The sequence below is a fragment of the Saccopteryx bilineata genome, chromosome 4 (genome assembly GCF_036850765.1).
Source record: "Saccopteryx bilineata isolate mSacBil1 chromosome 4, mSacBil1_pri_phased_curated, whole genome shotgun sequence".
Lineage (NCBI taxonomy): Eukaryota > Metazoa > Chordata > Mammalia > Chiroptera > Emballonuridae > Saccopteryx > Saccopteryx bilineata.
In genome coordinates, this window is record NC_089493.1 from 153273762 (window position 1) to 153297734 (window position 23973).

At 41.1% G+C, this 23973-nt stretch overlaps 1 protein-coding gene across 1 annotated transcript in view; it reads right to left on the minus strand.

Annotated features, from left to right (window-relative positions):
• The window catches only part of ADAMTS19 (ADAM metallopeptidase with thrombospondin type 1 motif 19), a 500178-nt gene extending 478252 nt beyond the window's left edge, over positions 1 to 21926 (minus strand). The window contains exons 1-2 of the mRNA XM_066276903.1: positions 21828 to 21926; positions 20605 to 21248 (exon numbers count right to left, since the gene is read on the minus strand). Of these exons, the coding sequence (XP_066133000.1) occupies positions 20605 to 21248; positions 21828 to 21921 (738 nt within the window). The 5' untranslated portion in view covers positions 21922 to 21926. The remainder of the gene's footprint in view (positions 1 to 20604; positions 21249 to 21827) is intronic.
• Between the last annotated feature and the right edge of the window lie 2047 nt (positions 21927 to 23973).

Here is a 23973-nt window from a genome sequence, read left to right on the forward strand (position 1 = left end):
GACTCCTGCATGCGCCCGACCAGGATTCACCCAGCATGCCCACCGGGGGGGATGCTCTGCCCATCTGAGGTATTGTTCTGTTGCAACCAGAGCCATTCTAGTGCCTGAGGCAGAGGCCATGGAGCCATCCTCAGCACCCGGGCCAACTTTGCTCCAATGGAGCCTTGGCTGTAGGAGTGGAAGAGAGAGACAGAGAGGAAGGAGAGGGGGAGGGGTGGAGAAGCAGATGGGTGCTTCTCCTGTGTGCACTGGCCAGGAATCAAACCCGAGACTCCTGCACACCAGGCCGACGCTCTACCACTTTTATTTTGGATGAAAGAACTGTAAAAGATTTGAAAATTTTGTTTGAAAACACTAATTCATAAAGATATATGCATTCTTGTGTTCACTGTGGCATTATCACAATAGCCAAGACATGGAAACTAAGTATCCTTCAGCAAAGGATTAGATAAAGATGTTGTGGTCCAATTGAATAGTATCCAGCCATTAAAAAGAGGAAATATGGAACACTGAAGAAGCCACACTGAGACTGGTAGAAAAAGCGGAAACACAGAGAGGGCTGCCCAGCTCCCCGGAGTGAACGACAGCTGGGAGAGACTCACGTGGCGGGAAGTGAGTTTAGCAGAGAGGGAAGGGTCCTGAATCCCAGGAACAAAGACCCAGCTCGCAGGCCCAGAGCCTAGAGGAGGGGTATGGACAGTATTTAGCTGGAAACAGGACAGGATACTGTTTGTGAGAAAGAGACTAATTTCTCAGACCCAGGATTCTTCTTAAAGGGACCGTGCAGAACACCTCTCTCACAACCAGCCCCCCCAGGGCTCCAGGGGATGGGGAGAGAGGAGAGGACCAGAGTAGCAGGAAGAGAGTGTAATCTAGGAGGCACAGGGAGAAACATTTTGGGAGACAGCCACCCAAATCCCTGGGGAGAGTCACTCCCCAAATCTGAAGTGAATATTTCCCCTGGAAACAGCAATAACAGCAAAGGGAAGCAGGACACCAGCCAAACAAGCTCTCCCACAACACTCAGAGCAGAGTCGCTTAGAAGGAGGGAGCTTTCGGGGCTACAGTAGTGAGTCTTAGGGGCTGAGCTGCAGCGTCCATACCCACACAGCTGAGGGCTCACCGGAAGGCGGGCAGCAGAGGGATGCAGAAGCGTGGTTCCGTCAGCAAGGGCAGAAGCTGGCTGGACACCACTGGGCCCAGGTGTGAGCTCAGTCTTGCCCAGCTGGGGAGGAGGGGGCATGCAAAAGTGGTCAAGCCTGGCTGTGGGCCACCTGCAATCCAGCCTGGGGGGAAGGATGGGAATTCCAGAAGGGGCGGAGACCAGCCCTTGAGCAAGGTAGCAGGAGCACAACCTGGCCCACCCGTGGAACTGAGGCCTGTCGCCTGACTTGGGAGCTGGTTTCTCCTGCAGGGGTGGAACCAAAATCCCAGAACAAGCGGAGTCCTGCTACTGACTGTGGGCACACAGTCCCGCCCAGCCTGTGGAGCCAAGCCTTGCAGCCATCCCATGAGTGGGCTCCTCCTGCAAGGATGTGGTGGAAGCCCGGAAACAGGTGGAGACCCACAGCTGAGCAAAGGCACTTGCCACTGCCCACAGGGACAAGCATAATGCCACCCACGGCGGCGGGGCGAAGGCCAAGGCCACCAAGTCTTGTACACCCGAGCACGTGATCATAGCCAATCCTTGAAAAAAAGGCAGAAACCACAGCAACAGCCCCAGTGGGCAGGCACCGGCAACGCCCATACCCAAATGCCCTAGGCAGCAACAGCAGAGGGGGTGGCGGGCCTGCAAACAGACCATAACTATGGAACAGAAGCAACACCCAGTGGACGCCAGTGGCCAAGACCTGCTTTTACACAGAGAAAATAAGAAGGCAGAGAAATGCAACACAAATTAATCAAGAGAAATCTCCAGAAAAGGACCTGAATGAATCAGATATAACCAAATTACCAGATGCAGAGTTTAAAATAACAATTGTTAGGATGCTCAAAGATATTAGAACAACAATAGATGGCCATTACAAACACTTAAAGAGATAGCAAATATAAAAAAGGAAATTAAAATAATAAAAAAGAATCAGTCAGAAATAACAAATACAATATCAGAAATGAAGAACACAATGGAAGGAATGAAAAGCAGGATGGATGAAGCTGAGAAATGAATCAGCAAGTTAGAGGACATGATAAATAAAGGAATGGAAGCAGAGGAGAAAAGAAAAAGAGACTCAAAAAGTCAGAGGAAACTCTAAGAGAGCTCTGTGACAACATGAAGAGAAATAACATCCGCATCATAGGGGTTCCTGAAGAAGAGAAAGAACAAGAGATAGAGACTTTGTTCAAGCATATCATAGCTGAAAACTTCCCTCAATTAAAGCAGGAAAACATCTCACATGTTCAGGAAGCACAGAGAACTCCATTAAAGAGAAACCTAAAGAAATATACACCAAGGCCCTGGCTGGTTGGCTCAGCGGTAGAGCGTTGGCCTGGCGTGCGGGGGACCCGGGTTCGATTCCTGGCCAGGGCACATAGGAGAAGCGCCCATTTGCTTCTCCACCCCCTCCCCTCCTTCCTCTCTGTCTCTCTCTTCCCCTCCCACAGCCAAGGCCCCATTGGAGCAAAGATGGCCCGGGCGCTGGGGATGGCTCCTTGGCCTCTGCCGGTGCTAGAGTGGCTCTGGTCTCGGCAGAGCGATGCCCCGGAGGGGCAGAGCATCGCCTCCTGGTGGGCAGAGCATCGCCCCTGGTGGGCGTGCCGGGTGGATCCCGGTCGGGCGCATGCGGGAGTCTGTCTGACTGTTTCTCCCCGTTTCCAGCTTCAGAAAAATAAAAAAATAAATAAAAATAAAATAAAAAAAGAAATATACACCAAGACACATCATAATTAAAATACCAAAGCTAAGTGATAAAGAGAAAATATTAAAAGCAGCTAGAGAAAAAAAGACTATCACCTACAAAGGAGCCCCCATAAGGATTACTTCCAACTCCTCAATAGAAACACTGAGGCCAGAAGGGAATGGCAAGAAATATTCAAAGTAACGCAGAACAAGAGCCTAAAACCAAGACTATTTTATCCAGCAGGGCTATCGTTTAAAATTGAAGGAGAAATAAAAAGCTTTCCAGACAAAAAAAACCTCAAGAAATTCACTACAACCTAACCAAGGTTGCAAGAAATGCTAAGAGGCCTATTGTAAACAGATCAAAGGAGAAAAAGAATATAGCAAAAGAATACAATTTTAAAGAATAAAATGGCAATAAACAATTACATATCAATAATAACCTTAAACGTAAATGCATTAAATGATCTGATCAAAAGACATAGGGTAGCTGCGTGGATAAGAAAACAGGACCCATACATATGCTGTCTACAAGAGGCACACCTCAAAACAAAAGATGCACATAGACTAAAGATAAATGGATGGAAAAAAAATATTTCAGGCAAACAGAAATAAAAAAAAGCTGAGGTAGCAATACTCATATCAGACAAAATGGACTTTAAAACAAAGACTATAGTAAGAGATAAAGAAGGTCACTACATAATAATAAAGGGGCAATCCAACAGGAAGATATAACCATTATAAATATCTATGCACCTAACATAGGAGCACCTAAATATATAAAGCAGACTTCGATTGATTTAAAGGTTGAGATCAACAGCAATACTATAACAGTAGGAGATTTCAATACCCCACTAACATCAATAGATAGATCCTCAAGAATAAAAATTAACAAAGAAACAGCAGACTTAAAGGACAAACTATATCAACTCGATTGAATAGATATCTTCAGAACTTTTAACCCTAAAGCAGCAGAATATACATTCTTCTCAAGTGCTCATTATACATTCTCTAGAATAGACCACATGTTAGGAAACAAAAACAGTCTCAAGAAATTTAAGAAGATTGAAATCATATCAAGCACTTCCTCTGATCACAATGGTATGAAACTAGAAATCAACCACAACAGAAAAACTGAAAAATACTCAAACACGTGGAAATTAAATAGCATGTTATTAAATAATGAATGGGTTAACAATGAGATCAAAGTTATTAAAAAATTCCTAGAAATGAACGATAACAAGTATACATCAACTCAAAATTTATGGCACACTGCAAAAGCAGTCCTGAGAGGGAAGTTCATAGCATTACAGGCATACCTCAAGAAGCTAGAAAAAGCTCAAATAAACAACTTGATCCTACATCTAAAATAACTACAAAAAGAACAGCAAGTAAAGCCCAGAGCTAGTAGAAGAAAGGAAATAATAAAGATCAGAGCAGAAATAAATGACATAGAGGCTAAAGAAACAATACAAAGGATCAATGAAACCAGGAGCTGGTTTCTAGAAAAGGTAAACAAGATCAGTGAACCTTTAACCAGACTTACCAAGAAAAAAAGAGAGAGGACTCAAATAAATAAAATTACAAACGAGAGTAGAGAAATAACAACTGACACAACAGATATACAAAATATTGTAAGAAAATACTATGAAGAACTGTATGCCAAAAAACTGGACAACCTAGATGAAATGGACAAATTCCTTGAAACTTATAATCTTCCAAAAATCAATCTGGAAGAATCAGAAAACCTAAACAGACCAATTACAACAAATGAGATTGAAACACTTGTCAAAAACTCCCAACAAAGAAAAGTCCTGGGCCTGATGACTTCACAAGTGAATTCTACCAAATATTCAAAGAAGAACTAACTCCTATCCTTCTCAAGCTATTTCAAAAAATCCAAGAGGAATGAAGACTTCCAAGCTCCTTTTATGAGGCGAGTATAATACTGATTCCAAAACCAGGAAAGACAACACAAAGAAAGAAAATTATAGGCCAATATCCCTGATGAATATAGATGCTAAAATCCTCAACAAAATATTAGCAAACCGAATCCAGCAATATATGAAAAAAATCATGCACCATGTTCAAGTGGGATTTATTCTGTGGAGGCAAGGCTGGTACAATATTCATATATCAATCAATGTGATTCATCCCATAAACAAAAGGAAGGAGAAAAACCACATGATAATTTCAATAGATGCAGAAAAAGCATTTGATAAAATCCAGCACCCATTCATGATCAAAACTCTCAGCAAAGTGGGAATACAGGGAACATACCTCAACATAATAAAGGCCATCTATGACAATCCCACAGGCAACATCATACCCAATGGGCAAAAATTAAAAGCAATCCCCTTAAGATCAGGAACAAGGCAGGGGTGCTCCCTTTCACCACTCTTATTCAACATAGTTCTGGAAGTCCTAGCCACAGCAATCACACAAGAAAAAGAAGTAAAAGGCATCCAAATTGGAAAAGAAGAAGTAAAACTATCATTATTTGAAGATGACATGATATTGTTTATAGAAAACCCTAAAGTTTCAGTCAAAGAACTACTAGACCTGATAAATGAATTCAACAAGGTGGCAGGATATAAAATTAATACTTAGAAATCAGAGGCATTTTTATACACTAACAATGAACTGTCAGAAAGAGAAATTAAAGAATCAATTCCCTTCACCATTGCAACCAAAAAATAAAGTACCTAGGAATAAATTTAACCAGAAAGATTAAAGACTTGTACTCAGAAAATTATAAAACATTGATAAAAGATATCAGGGAAGATACAAACAAGTGGAAGCATATACCATGCTCATGGTTAGGAAGAATAAACATCATTAAAATGTCTATATTACCCAAAGAAATTTATAAATTCAATGCAATATTGATTAAAATACCAATGACTTACTTCAAAGATATAGAACACATATTCCAAAAATTTATATGGAACCAAAAGAGAACATGAATAGCTTCAGCAATCTTGAAAAGCAAGAATAAAGTGGGAGGTATCACACTTCTGGATATCAAGTTATACAATAAGGCCATTGTACTCAAAACAGCCTTGTACTGGCATAAGAACAGGCACATAGATCAATGGAACAGAACTGAAAACCCAGAAATAAACCCACACCTTTATGGACAACTGATATTTGACAAAGGAGATAAGAGCATACATTGGAGTAAAGACAGCCTCTTCAACAAATGGTGTTGAAAAAAATGGACAGCTACCTGCAAAAAAATGAAACTAGACCACCAATTTACACCATTCACAAAAATCAACTCAAAATGGATAAAAGACTTAAATGTAAGCTGTGAAACCATAAGCATCTTAGAAAAAACTTAGGCAGTAAGCTCTTTGACATTTATCACAGCAATATATTTGCTGATTTATCTCCACAGGCAAGTGAAATAAAAGACAGGATAAACAAATGGGACTATATCAAACTAAAAAGCTTTTGCACAGCTAAAGACAGTAAGTACAGAATAAAAAGACAAACTACACAATGGGAGAATACATATTGACAATACATCTGATAAGGGGTTAATAACCAAAATTTATAAAGAACTTGTAAAACTTAATACCAGGAAGACAAACAATCCAATCAAAAAATGGGTGAAAGAAATGAACAGACACTTCTCCAAAGAGGACATACAGATGGCCAATAGGCATTTGAAAAAATTCTCAACATCACTATTCATTAGAGAAATGCAAATTAAAACCACAATGAGATATCTCCTCACACCAGTCAGAATAGCGCTCATCAACAAAACAACACAAAATAAGTGCTGGCGAGGATGTGGAGAAAAGGGAACCCTCCTGCACTGCTGGTGGGAATGCAGACTGGTGTAGCCACTGTGGAAAACAGTATGGAGATTCCTCAAAAAATTAAAAATCAAACTGCCTTTTGACCCAGCTATCCCACTTTTAGGAATATACCCCAAGAACACCATAGCACTGTTTGAAAAGAAGAAATGCACCCCCATGTTTATGGCAGCATTGTCCACAATAGCAAAGATCTGGAAACAGCCCAAGTTTCCTTCAGAGGATGAGTGGATTAAAAAGCTTTGGTACATATATACCATGGAATACTACTCAGCCATAAAAAATGATGACATCGGATCATTTACAACAACATGGATGAACCTTGATAACATTATACTCAGCGAAATAAGTAAATCAGAAAAAACTAAGAACTATATGATTCCATACAGAGGTGGGACATTAAAATGAGTCTCAGAGACATGCACAAGAGTATGGGGGTTACGGGTTGGGGGGTAGAAGAGGGAGGGGGATGGGGGAGGGGAGAGGCACAAAGTAAACCAGTTAGAAGGTGATGAAAGACAATTGGACTTTGGGTGATGGGAATGCAGCATAAGCAAATGTCAAAATAACCTAGAGCTGTTTTCTCTGAACATATGTACCCTGATTTATCAATGTTACCCCATTAAAATTAATTTAAAAAAGAGGAAATAGTGCCATTTGTGACCACATGGATAGGTCTTGACAGTATTATGCTAGGCAAAGTAAGTCAACAAAAAAGGTTAAGAACCATATGATATCATGCATATCTGATATACAAAACAAAAAGCAACAAATAATCAAAAATATAAACTCATAGATACAACTTCAGGTGATTACAAGAAGCAAAAGGATGGAGAGAAATGAAAGTAAAGGGGGTATACTATGTGGTGACAGAAGGAGACTAGACTTTGGGTTGTAAGCACACAATAGAGTATATATATGTTGTATTATAAAGTTGTACACCTTAAATTTGTATAATGTTATTAACCAATGTTACCCCAATATGTTTAATAAAAAATAAAAGTTTAAAAAATTTTTTAAAGTCCAGAATTCTACACATAAATTGCCTTGTATTTGTCTTTAATTTTTATTCCAAATACAGAAACCTATATTGGAAATTGGCTTGGTGCACACTGAGTAAGGCTTACCTGAACACTAGTTATCTTTCTTACACTCAGAGGAATAACTAGGACATGACTTTCCATCCATAGGTCGGCTGGCGAATGTATGCTATGATGATTTAAATTTGAATTAAATATTTAGGATACACTGCATGCATTTTAAAAATTCTATCCCGTAACCTGAGGAATAACTAGGACATGACTTTCCATCCATAGGTCGGCTGGCGAATGTATGCTATGATGATTTAAATTTGAATTAAATATTTAGGATACACTGCATGCATTTTAAAAATTCTATCCCGTAACCTGAGGAATAACTAGGACATGACTTTCCATCCATAGGTCGGCTGGCGAATGTATGCTTTGATGATTTAAATTTGAATTAAATATTTAGGATACACTTCATGCATTTTAAAAATTCTATCTCATAACCTATTTTTAAAATTAACTATTAAAGAAATTTGGACCATCTAGATCTATGATTTATGGCTCACAACTTTTCTTTCACATTTAGTATCCATTTTTCCCTTGAACTGTGTTCCGGGATAATTTCTGCTTTTGATCTTCTAAGATCACAAACTTACTAATCAGTTCATCTATCAAGTTTTCAATTACAATGATCAAAAATTTTAGTTTCATTGTCTCTAATAATTTTCTACATAAAAGTTGTTCTGGTTTTAAATCTCCTTTTCCATGAATATATGTCCACTTTATTCTTCTGTTAAAGTATTCTGTTCATTCTATTAATTTTGTTGCTTCATGTATTAATTAAGAAGAGTTTGATGGCTCTCTTTTACAAGGTCCATTTTCTCCAAAGGTATTCCTGGGTGTCAGCCCCTGTTTTCAGTTTCCCTGCTCCCCTATCTGTTGACTAATTCAATTACCCAGCTCTCCTGTTACCTGATAAAACAGGTGGGACTTTCTACTGGATACAAGGAGCCAATAACTCATCTTTTAGAGTGGAAGTTTCTTTATCCTCTGGTGTCACCAACATGCCTGGGAAATCTGTTTGTTCTCTTTGTTCCTGCCTCGGGACAGGCAATTGGCCTTCGATTGTTGGCATAGCTGGAATCAGAGAAAGGCACAAAGTTGTCTGGGACGCCCCTCTGCCTAGTGTGTACAGCAGCTCCCGGGAACAGCTCCCACCACTCACAGATGTTTTCTAACAACTGTGTATATGTTTTCCATTAATCCAATCCAAACTGTTCCAGTCTTTCAAGAAATATTCAAAATGCATGATGATCTGATAGCATCCTGTTATAATACTGATTTAGATTTATTTAGAATATCTTTTCTGTCATTCCTAAAATTTGGAATGAACAAAGAAGGTAGATGTGTGGGCTGAAATTCTACCTTTTCCATTTGGATGCTGATTCCACGTCCACCCCAAATCTCCTGGCTGGGCACTAGCCTCCCCCTCCTGCTTTCATGCTGGTATTTGATAAAATACCTGGTCCAAAACAGGTACCTCCAAATATTTAAGTGTTCAACACTTGCCAAGGTATCAAATACTTTCAGTCAAGTAAGAGAGTAAACTGCAAAAATAAAAAATTGAAGGCTGCAGATTCTGTATCAAGAGCTAATCAAAATGATTACTGTATAAAACTCTAAATTGAAGTCAAGTTTTAGCAGTCACTCTTTATCACCCTGGAAAAGTAACCTAAAAAAGACTAATAGTCGCCTGACCTGTGGTGGCACAGTGGACAAAGCATTGACTTCAAATGCTGAGGTCGCCAGTTCTAAACCCTGAGCTTGTTTGGTAGAGGCACATATGGGAGTTGATGCTTTCTGCTCCACCCCCCTTTCGCTCTCTCTTTCTCTCTCTCTCTCTAAAAATGAATAAATAAATAAATAAATAAAATTTTTTAAAGAGACTGATAGTCATTTCAACAGTCCTGACTGGTGTACCATGACCCATTGACCCATTGCTTAGAGAGCAGTGTGCGTGTGTGTGTAAGTATTGTGTTAAGTCTGGGGGATTATAATTGGTGCACTTGTAGAATTTAATTTGTTGCTTTTTTGCATTTTTAAGAGATTGTTATTTAAAACATAATAAAGTGCTACATATGCTGTATTTTATTTAGTTGATTGTTATTGGGTGCCTACTAAAAATTAGGTATCTTATGATGTCGTGGCAATGAAAAGAGACGAACAAGAGTACCATCATAGCACTTGGGGCATCCATGCATTTGTATGTATCTCCTCCTGTTATATTTCCCTGCTGACATCTGTGACTGGCAGGCCAGGCTGGCAGCTCTTTGAAACCTACCAAGACTTCTTCATTGTGTTGTAGTCTATGAATCTGCACAATGCCTTGCTCACAGCTCACTTGCTTAGCATTCTGATATCTTAAGTCAATATATAGCTCAAATCAGATTGTCATTCAATATTAGAGACTAAGGAGAAACAGAAGTAATAAGAACACTTCATATATCAATTGCTAGATATATAATACAACTTGTGCACTTTATAAATAGGGAAAATGAGACCCAGGAAGATGAAGTACTATGAAAAGGCAGCCCCTGATGCTGCATCCAAATTCTCCATTCTCGCACATTTCCCTTCCTATCACAAGTTAGATTGATATCCGGAGAATGAATAGCCAATCTCATAAATGTTCACCACTTTGCAATACTGGACAGCTCATTATCTATTTCTTGTGGATAGTTTCAAATATGTAACAACCCAAAAAAGATGGAGGAGTTCAGGCCCCAGTAGGCACAGCTACCAAGAGGAGAAGGGAAGGTACCCTCAATGATCTGCTCGTCCCCATGATGACAATCAGATGGTCTGCTGACTGAGAGGAAAACTACTGTTGCAAACTAAAGGCAGGTGATTTATAAATAATTCCCTTCATAGAAACACATCATGATTCCTCATATTAGCATTCCATGATTACAGAATTTTGGAGAGGGGAACAAAAGTGTGGTCCTGTGCTAACAGTGACACACGACCTTAAGCTCTGTTCTCACCAGCTGTCTGAGGGCCTTTCGCCTATTGCACCTTCTGGCCAAGTCACAGGAGGTTTTTTTATTCTCTGGGTACTGAATGTACTTCCACATCTCCACTCAGTCTCTTCCCTTTAGCTGAAACCCTCTTCAGCTTTTTTCTGCCCAGAGAAAGCCTACCATGCTTAAAAATCCTATTAAACTCTGCAAAGTCTCAATAACTCCCCAAGCAGGACTTCTCCTCAGGCATATTTGATGCATCATTTTGTAATGACCCATGTCATATCTACTTATAGATGATGTCTTTCTCCTAATCTGTGAACCCCTAACACAGGACCGAAAATACATTTAAACATCCAGTTGAATTTTAGTTCTATCATTCAATTTTTAATGAAATCATCCAATTCACTGATTTTACTTAGGAAAACTGAATCCCAGAAAGGTAGGGGGAGATGACATCAGAGTAATGGCGCAGTAGAAAGCGATACCAATAAATCTCCCCCAAAACTCAACAAGATCTTCAACCAGAAACAGAAAAACCTATCCTTGGAGCCTCCAGATGTTTCACAATACACCCGAAGGTATGGTCGAGCGAAAAATTGGCTAAATATATAATCAAACCCCGAAGGAAATAGGGAGTAAGAAATGCTCCGCCTTCCTCACTAACCTAAATAGGGCGCTTTCACTGGGAACTGAGAATATAGAAACTGAGGTGGGGAAAGGGGGTGAATAGATCCAGGCCACGGCACAAACGGCTGAACCAGGCTGTGGCAGAGATCCAGGCTGAGGAAAAACTGTTCCTGTGGCAACCCGGGCAATACAAGCTAACACTTGTGCCAAACCCAGACAAAGAAAGACAAGCGGGGCAGCCATTTTCCCCAATCTCCTGGTCGGCGCGTGCAGATATTGGGCAAGAGATTCCTTCCAAAGCCCCGAGAGTGTGCGCCCGTGTTGTCCCACAGAGAGGCAGAGTCAGAGGCCTTTGTGTGGGCCGAAAGCAAATCTCCGGGCCACCCCAGGGCCCTGGGAAAGCCGTGCATGGAGAGGGAATGAGAACTAATTCCAACGCTGGAACTTTTCCATGCGGGAGGGGTTTCACTCAGAGTGTGAGACTGCTGGCCTGATATCCTGATCTGCACACGCAGATAGTGGGAGAGATTCCTCCAAGTGCCTCGGCAGTGCGCACCCATGTTATCCCACAGAGTGGCAGAGCCAGAGGTCTTTGAGTGGGCAGAAGCCACGCCTGATTATGCTAGCAGCTCTGACTGACTGAGCCTTACCCAGAGTCCTGTGCTGAGTGGGAATAGAGTGGGGACTTGCCAGCTCTTTGAGCCTCTTACTATCCAGGCAGAGGCAGCAGCAACCCCATAGCTGGATTATCAGGCTACTAATTGAGGAAGGAAAGACTAGGAGAAAGGCTCCAGGAACACGGACTCTCTCACTGGCGGAGCCTATAAATGCTAATGAGCCTTGACTGCCAACAAGACTGAAGCACAATACACGACATTGCCATAGAGACTTATCAACTGCAAACCTCTACCTGAGCGTGCCAAAGGGGCAGAACCTGGGGTATAGAGTCACCGACCAGGAAGAGGGAGAGAAAAAAAAAAGCAAGAAGATAACCTCTCAAAATCAAGAATAATACACAGACTTTATAGCCTATCCCATTTTATTATATTTGTTCATTTGTTTCTCTTATCTTAATTCTTGATATTTTTTATTCCTCCTCCAATTTGGTCATTTAACTCTCTGCTTGTCTTACTCTTTCCTCTCCTTGAACTACACTACCCATAAGTGTTATATCTCCCATTATCTTTTCTTTCCTCTTCTTTTTTCTCTATGAGGGTTGCACTCCAAAACCCTTAACTCTCTCTCTCTCTCTCTCTCTCTCTCTCCTCTTTTTTCTTCTTTTAGTGGTTCCCTCTTTTTTCTCTCTCTCTCTCTTTCTTTTCTCCCTCTATATTAGTTTCTTCCTTTCTCCTTTACGTCTCTTCTCATTCAAACCTCAATAACGAACAGTATCTTATGTGAGACTCAAACTTATGTTTGTGGCTTTTTGGGGGTTTTTACTTCACCTTTTTAACACACTAGCAGTGCTCCCATCCCTGGCTCTCCATTTTATCTAGTTCTTGTTCCACTAAATACAATAGTAATTTTTTAATTTGTCCCCCCATTTTCCTGTTTCCCTCTTATTCCTCTCATCATAACTCTTAGTCAACAAACACCTAAAAGCAAATCATTTTATTCTTGACCCAAATTTTTTCCTTATTTGCTTTTTGTGGGTCCATACCCACCCTTTTATTTGCCCCTTTATTACTTCTCCCCAATACAGGCCCTCCATTACAGGCATTGTTTGTTCTATTTAGTACAATATAATTCACAGTTCACCAAAAGATTTTCTCAAGAAAGAGGGAAAATGAAAGAAGAGAAAAAAAGGAGGGGGGGGGAATAATTTCCTTTTTTTTTTAATTTTTATTTTATTTTTCTTTATTTCATTATTAATTTTTTTAAAAAAACAACTCTTTTTGATTTTTTATTTTTTAACTTTTATTCTTTATTAAATCTCATTAATACTATTAAAAAAAAACCACCGTCAGATGCCATTAAGGAAGAGAAAATCCAATATCATGGATACAAAAGAGAGGTAACACAGCTGTATGAGGAAAAATCTATGGAGAAAAAATTTAATATATTGGAAATCTTGGAGCTAAATGACAGAGAATTCAAGATAGAAATCCTAAAAATCCTCCGAGATATACAAGAAAACATAGAAAGGCAATTTAGGGAGCTCAGAAAACAACTCAATGAACAAAAAGAATATACGTCCAAGGAAATTGAAACTATAAAAACAAATAAAACAGAGATTAAAAACTCAACTCACGAACTGAAAAACAAGATAACAAGCTTAGTTAATAGAACAGGTCAGATAGAAGAGAGGATTAGTGAAATAGAAGACAAGCAACTTGAGGCACAACAGAGAGAAGAAGAAAGAGACTCAAAAATTTTTAAAAAAATGAGATAGCCCTACAAGAATTATATGACTCCATCAAAAAGAATAATATAAGAATAATAGGTATATCAGAGGGAGAAGAGAGAGAAAATGGAATGGAGAACATACTCAAACAAATAATAGATGAGAACTTCCCAAGACTGTGGAAAGAACTAAAGCCTCAAAATCAAGAAACAAGCAGAACTCCGAGTTTCCTTAACCCCAACAAACCTACTCCAAGGCATATCATAATGAAATTGACACAAAACAACGGCAAAGAAAAAATTCTCAAGGCAGCCAGGGAAAAGAAGAATACAACATATAAAAAAGGCCCATTAGATTATCATCAGATTTCTCAGCAGAAACTCTACAAGCTAGAAGAGTGGACCCCAATATTTAAAGTCCTGAAAGAGAGGAACTTCCAGCCACAAATACTATACTCATCAAAGCTATCCTTTAAATATGGAGAAATAAAAACATTCACAGATACAGAAAAGACGAGGGAATTTATCATCAAAAAAACCCCACTCCAGGAATTACTAAAGGGGGTTCTCCAATCAGATACAAAGAACAAAAAAAAAAAAAAAAAAACAGAGCCACAAGTAAAAGCTCCAAGAAGAACACAATAAAACCAAATTTAAACTGTGACAACAACGAAAAGAAAGGGGGGGAGAAGATGGAGATTAACAGTAGCAAAGGACGATGGAGTGCAAAAGTACTCACAAAATAGTTCGCTACAATGAACAGGGTAGGGAACCTTTTCATTACTCAAAGGTAACCACCATTGAAAAAACCACCACAGAAGCACATGAGATAAAAAAGATAGCAACAGAGGAAAGATGTATGGAATACAACCAAATAAAAACAAAATATAGAAAAACGAAAGAGAAGGATCAAACAAGACACAAAACTAACAGAAAGCAATCTATAAAATGGCAATAGGGAACTCACAAGTGTCAATAATTACACTAAATGTAAACAGATTAAACTCACAAATAAAAAGGCACAGAGTAGCAGAATGGATTAAAAAAGAAAATCCAACTGTATGCTGCCTACAGGAAACTCATCTAAGTAACAAGGATAAAAACAAGTTCAAAGTGAAAGGCTGGAAAACAATACTCCAAGCAAATAACATCCAAAAAAAAGCAGGTGTAGCAATACTCATATCTGATAATGCTGACTACAAGACAGCAAAAGTACTCAGAGATAAAAATGGCCATTTCATAATGGCTAAGGGGACATTGAGTCAAGAAGACATAACAATTCTTAATATATATGCACCAAACCAAGGAGCACCAAAATATATAAGACAGCTACTTATTGACCTTAAAACAAAAACTGACAAAAATACAATCATACTTGGAGACCTCAATACACCGCTGACGGCTCTAGATCGGTCATCCAAACAGAGAATCAACAAAGATATAGTGGCCTTAAACAAACACTAGAGCACCTGAATATGATTGACATCTACAGGACATTTCATCCCAAAGTGACTGAGTATACATTTTTCTCCAGTGTACATGGATCATTCTCAAGAATTAACCATATGTTGGGCCACAAAAACAACGTCACCAAATTCAGAAAAATCGAAGTTGTACCAAGCATATTTTCTAATCATAAAGCCTTGAAACTAGAATTTAACTTCAAAAAAGAGGAAAAAAATCCCACAAAAATGTGGAAACTAAACAACATACTTTTAAAAAATGAATGGATCAAAGAAGAAATAAGTGCAGAGATCAAAAGATATATACAGACTAATGAAAATGACAATACAACATATCAGAGTCTATGGGATGCAGCAAAAGCAGTGATGAGAGGGAAGTTCATATCACTTCAGGCATATATGAACAAACAAGAGAGAGCGCAAGTGAACCACTTAAATTCACACCTTAAGGAACTAGAAAAAGAAGAACAAAGACAACCCAAAACCAGCCGAAGAAAGGAGATAATAAAAATCAGAGTAGAAATAAATGAAATAGAGAACAGAAAAACTATAGAAAAAATTAATAGAAAAAGGAGCTGGTTCTTTGAAAGGATCAACAAAATTGACAAACCCTTGGCAAGACTTACTAAGGAAAAAAGAGAAAGAACTCATATAAACAAAATCCAAAATGAAAGAGGAGAAATCTCCACAGACACCATAGATATACAAAGAATTATTGTAGAATACTATGAAAAACTTTATGCCACTAAATTCAACAACCTAGAAGAAATGGATAAATTCCTAGAACAATACAACCTTCCTAGACTGAGTCAAGAAGAAGCAGAAAGCCTAAACAGGCCTATTAGTAGAGAAGAAATAGAAAAAACCATTAAAAACCTCCCCAAAAATAAAAGTCCAGGCCCTTACGGCTATACCAGCGAATTTTATCAAACATTCAAAGAAGACTTGGTTCCTATTCTACTGAAAGTCTTCCAAAAAATTGAAGAAGAAGCAATACTTCCAAACACATTTTATGAGGCCAACATAACCCTCATACCAAAACCAGGCAAGGACTGCACAAAAAAAGAAAACTACAGACCAATATCTCTAATGAATACAGATGCTAAAATACTAAACAAAATACTAGCAAATTGAATACAACAACATATTAAAAAGATAATACATCATGATAAAGTGGGATTCATCCCAGAATCTCAAGGATGGTTCAACATCCGTAAAACGGTTAATGTAATACACCATATCAACACAACAAAGAACAAAAACCACATGATCTTATCAATAGACGCAGAAAAGGCTTTCGATAAAATACAACACAATTTTATGTTTAAGACTCTCAACAAAATGGGTATAGAAGGAAAATATCTCAACATGATAAAGGCCATATATGATAAACCATCAGCTAACATCATATTAAATGGCACTAAACTGAAGACTTTCCCCCTTAAATCAGGAACAAGACAGGATTGTCCATTCTCTCTACTCTTATTTAATTTGGTACTAGAGGTTCTAGCCAGAGCAATCAGACAAGACAAAGAAATAAAAGGCATTCATATCGAAAAAGAAGAAGTAAAGGTATCACTTTTTGCAGATGATATGATCCTATACATCGAAAATCCCAAAGAATCCACAAAAAGACTACTAGAAACAATAAGCCAATACAGTAACGTTGCAGGATACAAAATTAACATACAGAAGTCAATAGCCTTTCTATATGCCAACAATAAAATATTTGAGAATGAACTCAAAAGAACAATCCCCTTCACGATTGCAACAAAAAAATAAAATACTTAGGAATAAACATAACAAAGAATGTTATATAATGAAAACTACAAACCATTGTTAAGGGAAATCAAAAAAGATATAATGAGATGGAAGAATATATCTTGTTCTTGGTTAGGAAGAATAAATATAATCAAGATGGCCATATTACCCAAAGCAATATACAAATTTAATGCAATTCTCATCAAAATTCCGATGAGATTTTTTAAAGAAATGGAGCAAAAAATCATCAGATTTATATGGAACTATAAAAAACCCCGAATAGCCAAAGCAATCCTAAAGAAAAAGAATGAAGCTGGGAGCATTACAATACCTGACTTCAAACTCTATTATAGGGCCACGACAATCAAAACAGCATGGTATTGGGAGAAAAATAGACAGTCAGACCAATGGAACAGAATAGAAAGTCCAGAAATAAAACCACATATATATAGTCAAATAATTTTTGATAAAGGGGCCAACAACACACAATGGAGAAAAGAAAGCCTCTTCAATAAATGGTGCTGGGAAAACTGGAAAGCCACATGCAAAAGAATGAAACTGGACTACAGTTTGTCCCCTTGTACTAAAATTAACTCAAAATGGATCAAATATCTAAACATAAGACCTGAAACAATTAAGTGCATAGAAGAAGACATAGGTACTCAACTCATGGACCTGGATTTTAAAGAGCATTTTATGAATTTGACTCCAAAGGCAAGAGAAGTGAAGGCAAAAATTAATGAATGGGACTACATCAAAATAAGAATTTTTTGCTCAGCTGATAAACTGATAACAAAATAAACAGACAGCCAACTAAATGGGAAATGATATTTTCAAACAACAGCTCGGATAAGGGCCTAATATCCAAAATATACAAAAAACTCATAAAACTCAACAACAAACAAACAAACAATCCAATAAAAAATGGGAAGAGGATATGAACAGACACTTCTCCCAGGAAGAAATACAAATGGCCAACAGATATATGAAAAGATGCTCATCTTCTTTAGTTATTAGAGAAATGCAAATCAAAACTGCAATGAGATACCACCTCACACCTGTTAGATTAGCTATTATTAACAAGACAGGTAGTAACAAATGTTGGAGAGGCTGTGGAGAAAAAGGAACCCTCATACATTGTTGGTGGGAATGTAAAGTAGTACAACCATTATGGAAGAAATTATGGTGGTTCCTCAAAAAACTGAAAATAGAATTACCTTATGACCCAGCAATCGCTCTACTGAGTATATACCCCAAAAACTCAGAAACATTGATACGTAAAGACACATGCAGCCCCATGTTCATTGCAGCATTGTTCACAGTGGCCAGGACATGGAAACAACCAAAAAGCCCATCAATAGATGACTGGATAAAGAAGATGTGGCAAATATACACTATGGAATACTACTCAGCCATAAGAAATGATGACATCAAATCATTTACAGCAAAATGGTGGGATCTTGATAACATTATATGAAGTGAAATAAGTAAATCAGAAAAAAACAGGAACTGCATTATTCCATACGTAGGTGGGACATAAAAGTGAAACTAAGAGACATTGATAAGAGTGTGGTGGTTACGGGGGTGGGGGAAGAGGGAGAGGGAAAGGGGGACGGGGAGGGTCACAAAGAGAACTAGATAGAAGGTGACAGAGGACAATCTGACTTTGGGTGATGGGTATGCAACATAAGTGAACAAGATAACCTGGACTTGTTATCTTTGAATATATGTATCCTGATTTATTGGTGCGCCCCATTAAAAATAAAATTATTAAAAAAAAAAAAAGAAAGGTAAGGGATTTGCAGATCATCAGAAAACAAGCCAATGTTAGAGCTCAGATAACAAATTATGCTCTCCTTTTCCTAACCCACCCCCACAAGGGGAAAGGCTGGCAAGTTAGAGTCTGGAGTAACAAATTCACCCTTCTTGGCTATTTGCCTAACTTTTTACTCAGTCTGACTGCTCTACTGTATTGCTGGCAATGTCAATTTTCCTTAATAACAAAGACTTCCCAGTTCAGAACATATACATATGTGGCTAATAGGAAGAGAGTAGAAGTCCAACGTGATAAACAGGGAGGTATGTCAAACTCCTATTCAGTCTATGAAAAACGTACTCATAATTCTAACTTTGCTCCCTAAGTATGGAGAAAACGCATAGCTCATTTGGAAAATCTGACCAAAAGCCCACATTTCAACACAGTGAAATGCTTTATCCCCTATTTCTTCCATCACACCAAGACTTTCTATATGTAATTATTTAATCCCCACCCAAAACCTAGTGGACAATGAAATCCCCACAAAATGTTTTCCCCAGTGAAGTGTTCCAACATCAGTTTCACAAAAAAAATTTTTTAAAGCCATTCATGTGAGTTTTCCATGAAATTTTTTTTCACTTGTGGCTAAAAATGTTCATATTGTATTTATATATTTATCATTATGAGCATCTGATGAAATATATCCCTGTCCAGTAATTTATTAGGTAAAAATTTCCAGTTTCATTTTGTTTGAATTTTTAACCATCTTTCTCCATTTCATAGCTTTGGGTAGCTTTGATTGTGCTGGTATTTCCTGTTTCAAATAGAGAAAATTAAATCCAAAAAAATTAAGTAGGTTGGAAAAGATTAAATAATTATGATTATATTTTTCTCCAAATAGGCTGCTTTCAGACGAGTCCTTGAGGATTTCATCAATGGCTCACTATGAACAAATCAAATGTGTGTTTTCAATATTTTGTGGGTTTTGCCTTAAACCAATAGTAAAGGCCATGGTGATGAAGGCTGAGTGGACTTAATGCCACTGAAGCAGATGCCTAAAAATGGTTAAAATGGTAACTTTTATGCTATGTATACTTTATCACAACTTACAGGAGGTAACAATTATCCCAAACCCTGCCTCAGGGCAGGGGGGGGGGATCAAATGATGATCTCCATTTTTCAGACAAAGCAGATGGCTTTCGCTCTCCAGTTCAAACAGGCCCAATCTCAGCAAGGCTCTCAGGCTTGCGACTTTCCCCCATGGAGTGGACAGGAGGAAAGGAGCTATTGTCAGATAAAATGGAAACCTCAGAACATTTAATGTTACATCATGGAACCATAACCCTGTGAATATCAACTAGATTCTAAGGTCAGCAGCTCCCGGTCTTTCAATTCCTGTCCTTCGCTGGAACTGTGAACAGCCGTCCAATGTGGTTGTGGATGTGTTTAAATTTTAGGCAGTTGTCAGAATGTAATTTAGAGAACCGTTCTGACAAGCTTAAAGTAGGACATAAAAAAAATAACTATAAGATTATAGATGAGAAACTAGGTGTGCGGGGCACATATGGAGGAGACTCAGCAGCGAGCAGATTGGTTGTCTTCCAATTTCCTGAAAGACATCACGTGGTGGGCTTATTTTGGAAAACAGAAAGAAGTAAAACAAGGGGGAAGAGTTACGAGGAGGCAGTTTCCCATAGTATTGGGAAGAAACGTATAAGCATCTGGAAGGAGAAGGCCACTGATTCATCCAATGAGCCTCGAGGTTCACTAACTGCCCTGGGGACGCTCGTTGCAAGGTAAGCAGTGCAGAGTCCTGGGTGGTGGCGGTGGGCACTACAGTGAAGGTGAAGTTTAGGGCCGGGCACTCTGGAAGAGGGTGAGGTGCATGCAAATAAGCCTGGTCTAGGGGGAGGTGGGTGGGGAGTGGGGAGGAGGGCGCTTACCAGGCCACCTCCACAGGTGCTGAAAGAGGCCAGCGAGCCGGGGTGCCTCAGCACCGCCCCGGTGTAGAAGCAGGCAGCGTCGGGTGGCGCTGGAGGGCACGGAGCGGCGGCTACCCGCGTGGGGCCGGGGCCCGGACTCGGCCGCTGTTCCACCGCGAAGCGTGGCGCCAGGAAGCGGCCGTCTCTCCGGAGCAGCAGGTAGAGGTCCCGGGAGAAGGCCGGGATCCGCAGCAGCACCTCGTCACCTTCCGGCTCGGCTTGTAGGGCCAGGGGCGGAGACGGGGGTGGCTGTGGGGGCGGCGGCGACTGCCACGAAGCCGGGGCGCCTGGGGACAGGGCGGCAGCCCCGCCGGATCCCCGCGGCAGCTCCTGCGACTCGAGCTCCTCGTCCTCCTCGCCCCCCGGCGGTGGTGGGGGCTGGGGCTCGGAAGAGCCCTCCGCCGGCTCCTCGGCCGGCGCCGGGGCGACGGAGCGCACCTCGCGGGAGCTGCCGGCCGCCTGCGTCCGGGTGCCTCCGCCGATGCCGCGCACCCAGCCTGGGTCCACACTACCCCCGCTGCCGCCTGCGGCGTCCACTGGCTCCCGGCGCCAGAGCGCAGGAAACACGACTTCCCACTCCTCACGGTCCGGGGAGAGTTGCAGCCCTGCGGGCGGGGCAGACAGAGTGCGGCTGAAAGTGCACAAGCATGCCCAAGCTCACATTCGTTGGAGACCACCCGTCTAGACCCTGAAACTCCTGCAACCTCTGAAGCCTTGCGATCAGGTTACAGGTCCCAGCGTTTTCAAAATAAAAGTACGATTATAGGGTGGAGGAGGGGAGAGGGAGTGGGGTAGTCAAGTCTGGTGACAGCACTTGGTTGTTGAAAGGTGCAAAGACTCCAGCACAATTAAATAATTTTCTTAAATACATGCCAGAGCAGAGCTATCCATTTATGGACTTCCCAGTTTTCCTCCAGGTGCTGTAAACGTACCTTTGCAAACATCACTACTCTCACAGAAGAAAACAAATCATTTCAGGATGGTTAAAAGAAAGACATGGAGAATGGCGCTTGGCTCTAGACTGTAACCCCCTGACCCCCTCCTTGGCACCCGCACGCTATTTTTATTGCTCCCCACTGAACTCTGCTCGCTGCGCACCGGTTGCACCAGCCCTGCCGACCCGTGTGTCCCCGGTCTCTGCTGGGGACCTTGGAAAGCAAGCCGCAAGTCCTGGCAGAACTTACCTGAAACGATCCCATTCGACAAGACCCCCAGCTGGTAAAGGAGGCAGCAGCAGCAGCATAAGTGAGCCAGGCGCATCTCGCGGCTCTTCCCCATCCCGCGCTCCAGCCGCCGCCACTCCCTGCCCGACGCGCGCCTCCCTAGCGATCCACCGCGGACGCCGCCGCCTCCCCGGAGCGCAAGGAGGCCGGGCGGCGAGTTTGCCCAGGCCCTTTGTCTGCAGGGGGGGGAGGGGGGGTGTGCTCTGTGGTGTGACTCCGAGAGTCTGCCCAAGCACAGGCGGGGGTGGGGTGGGGGGAGGAGCGGGGGCAGGCAGCGCCACGGCCCCGCAGCTCTCTGGCTCCCTGGCGAACTAGGTGCTGAGTCTATTTTCTGTGTTCTGGACGTTGCAGGAGTTTCCACAGGACCGATCCACAGTCAGCCGAGAGCCGGCAAGCGCAAGGCGGACAGCCCTGCTGGAGACGGAGGGAGGAGTGCCCTGCGCGGGCAAGAGAGCCGTAACGTCCAAATCGAGGCTCGCCGCCTGCACCCGCGCCGAACTGCCAGGGGTTGGTGCCGCAGTCCTAAGCAACCTGATGTGCCAATGTCCGCACACGCCTGGAGACTGGAGCTCTGCAGGCTCTCACCGCAGCGGCTTGAGAGCGAATTTGTGCTGGGATGAGAGGGACACTCGACACGCGAAGTAGGGTGTGAAGAAGAAAAGATAAAAAGCAGATCCGACAAGAAAAAGGGACCAAGGTTGCCCGCCAAGTGTGACTCTGCGGGACAAAGGTCCCAGAGCACCGCACACGTGCTCACAAGCCGGGTAGAGATGGGGTGGAGACCCAAATTTCCTCACCTGGCTTCTGATTGGCTACTTTGGCAGGCCGATTTGCATCATTACACCGCACCCACTCATCCATCCCCGGCGGAGGTGTGAGCAGGTAGTAGTGCCTCCCTCTTTCCACCTCACCCCCTAACTCAGGCTCCTCCTTTGGTCGAGTTCTTTCCCATCGCAGATCACAACAAAGCAAAACTTAGTGCTCGAGACTTGAGCACAAAGCTGCGGCCTCATTTACCAAAGACCTTTGATTCCCCCCCCACACACACACACACCCCATCTCTGTCTCTAGGAATTTCCTAAGCCTGGAGATAATGTAATTCGTCATGGAGCGTGCTTCAGAGGTTCCCAGGACAGTAGGCACTCTGACATTTCAGAGCCCTTTATCCCACCTTATCTTTCTGGCTTACAATTCAATGCTATTAATTTCTCTTTCTCTCTCTCCCTCTGACCACATATACACACTTCTAATTAGGGTGAGATTAAGAGACCTATGTTAAATACAGTATTCTAAAAATCTCAGGCCAGGTGAGATTATTTTGCCTTTTTTTACTTTTTTTAAATATTAAGTATATTTTTGCTATTTCTGTCTTTTGGGTAAAATTCAGCCTTGGGTTGAATATTACTGCCTCCTTTGTTGCAACTCTGCGTGTTACCTAACCCCCTTTCCATACATCTTTTCTTGGTCACAACAAACTTTCAAATCAGACTCAAGGCTAATTGGTTTAACATGCCATTTGCACTCTGGACACCTAGAAATAAGAGCCAGTGCAAACCGGGGGGGGGGGTTGTTTTTTTTTTAATGCCAGCACTAAGGTTGATTCCCTCATCCTTTGTTGTTTTACCTTCTGTTCCTTGTGTCAAATGTGACTACTATGCCTTTCAGGGAGACAGACGATCTTATTTCAAAGGAAAACCATTGTTTGAATAAGCTGGGTCCTAGAAAGCTTCCTCGGAGTGGTCCAGAGTTTAAAAACAAACACAAAGACCTTCTAGGTGTGTTTGTCAAGAGTGTTTTGTCTCCAAACCTTGTCTTGCCAAAGCTCTAAAATAAATTACTAGGGAGGGTGTGGGTATCCAGACACACAAATATCTGAGTTACTTAGGAACCTACACACTCATTTTTATGGGACTCAATTATACAGATTTAAAACTAGGAAAGAAATCAGAAGCAGTTTATTTTTAAGATCTACAGTGCCCTGGCTGGATAGCTCGGTTGGTTAGAGCGTCATCTCGAAGTACAGAGGTTGCCAGTTTGATCCCTGGTCAGGGCACATACAGGAACAGATGTTTCTGTCTCTTTCCTGCTCTCTCCCTTCTTCTCTCTA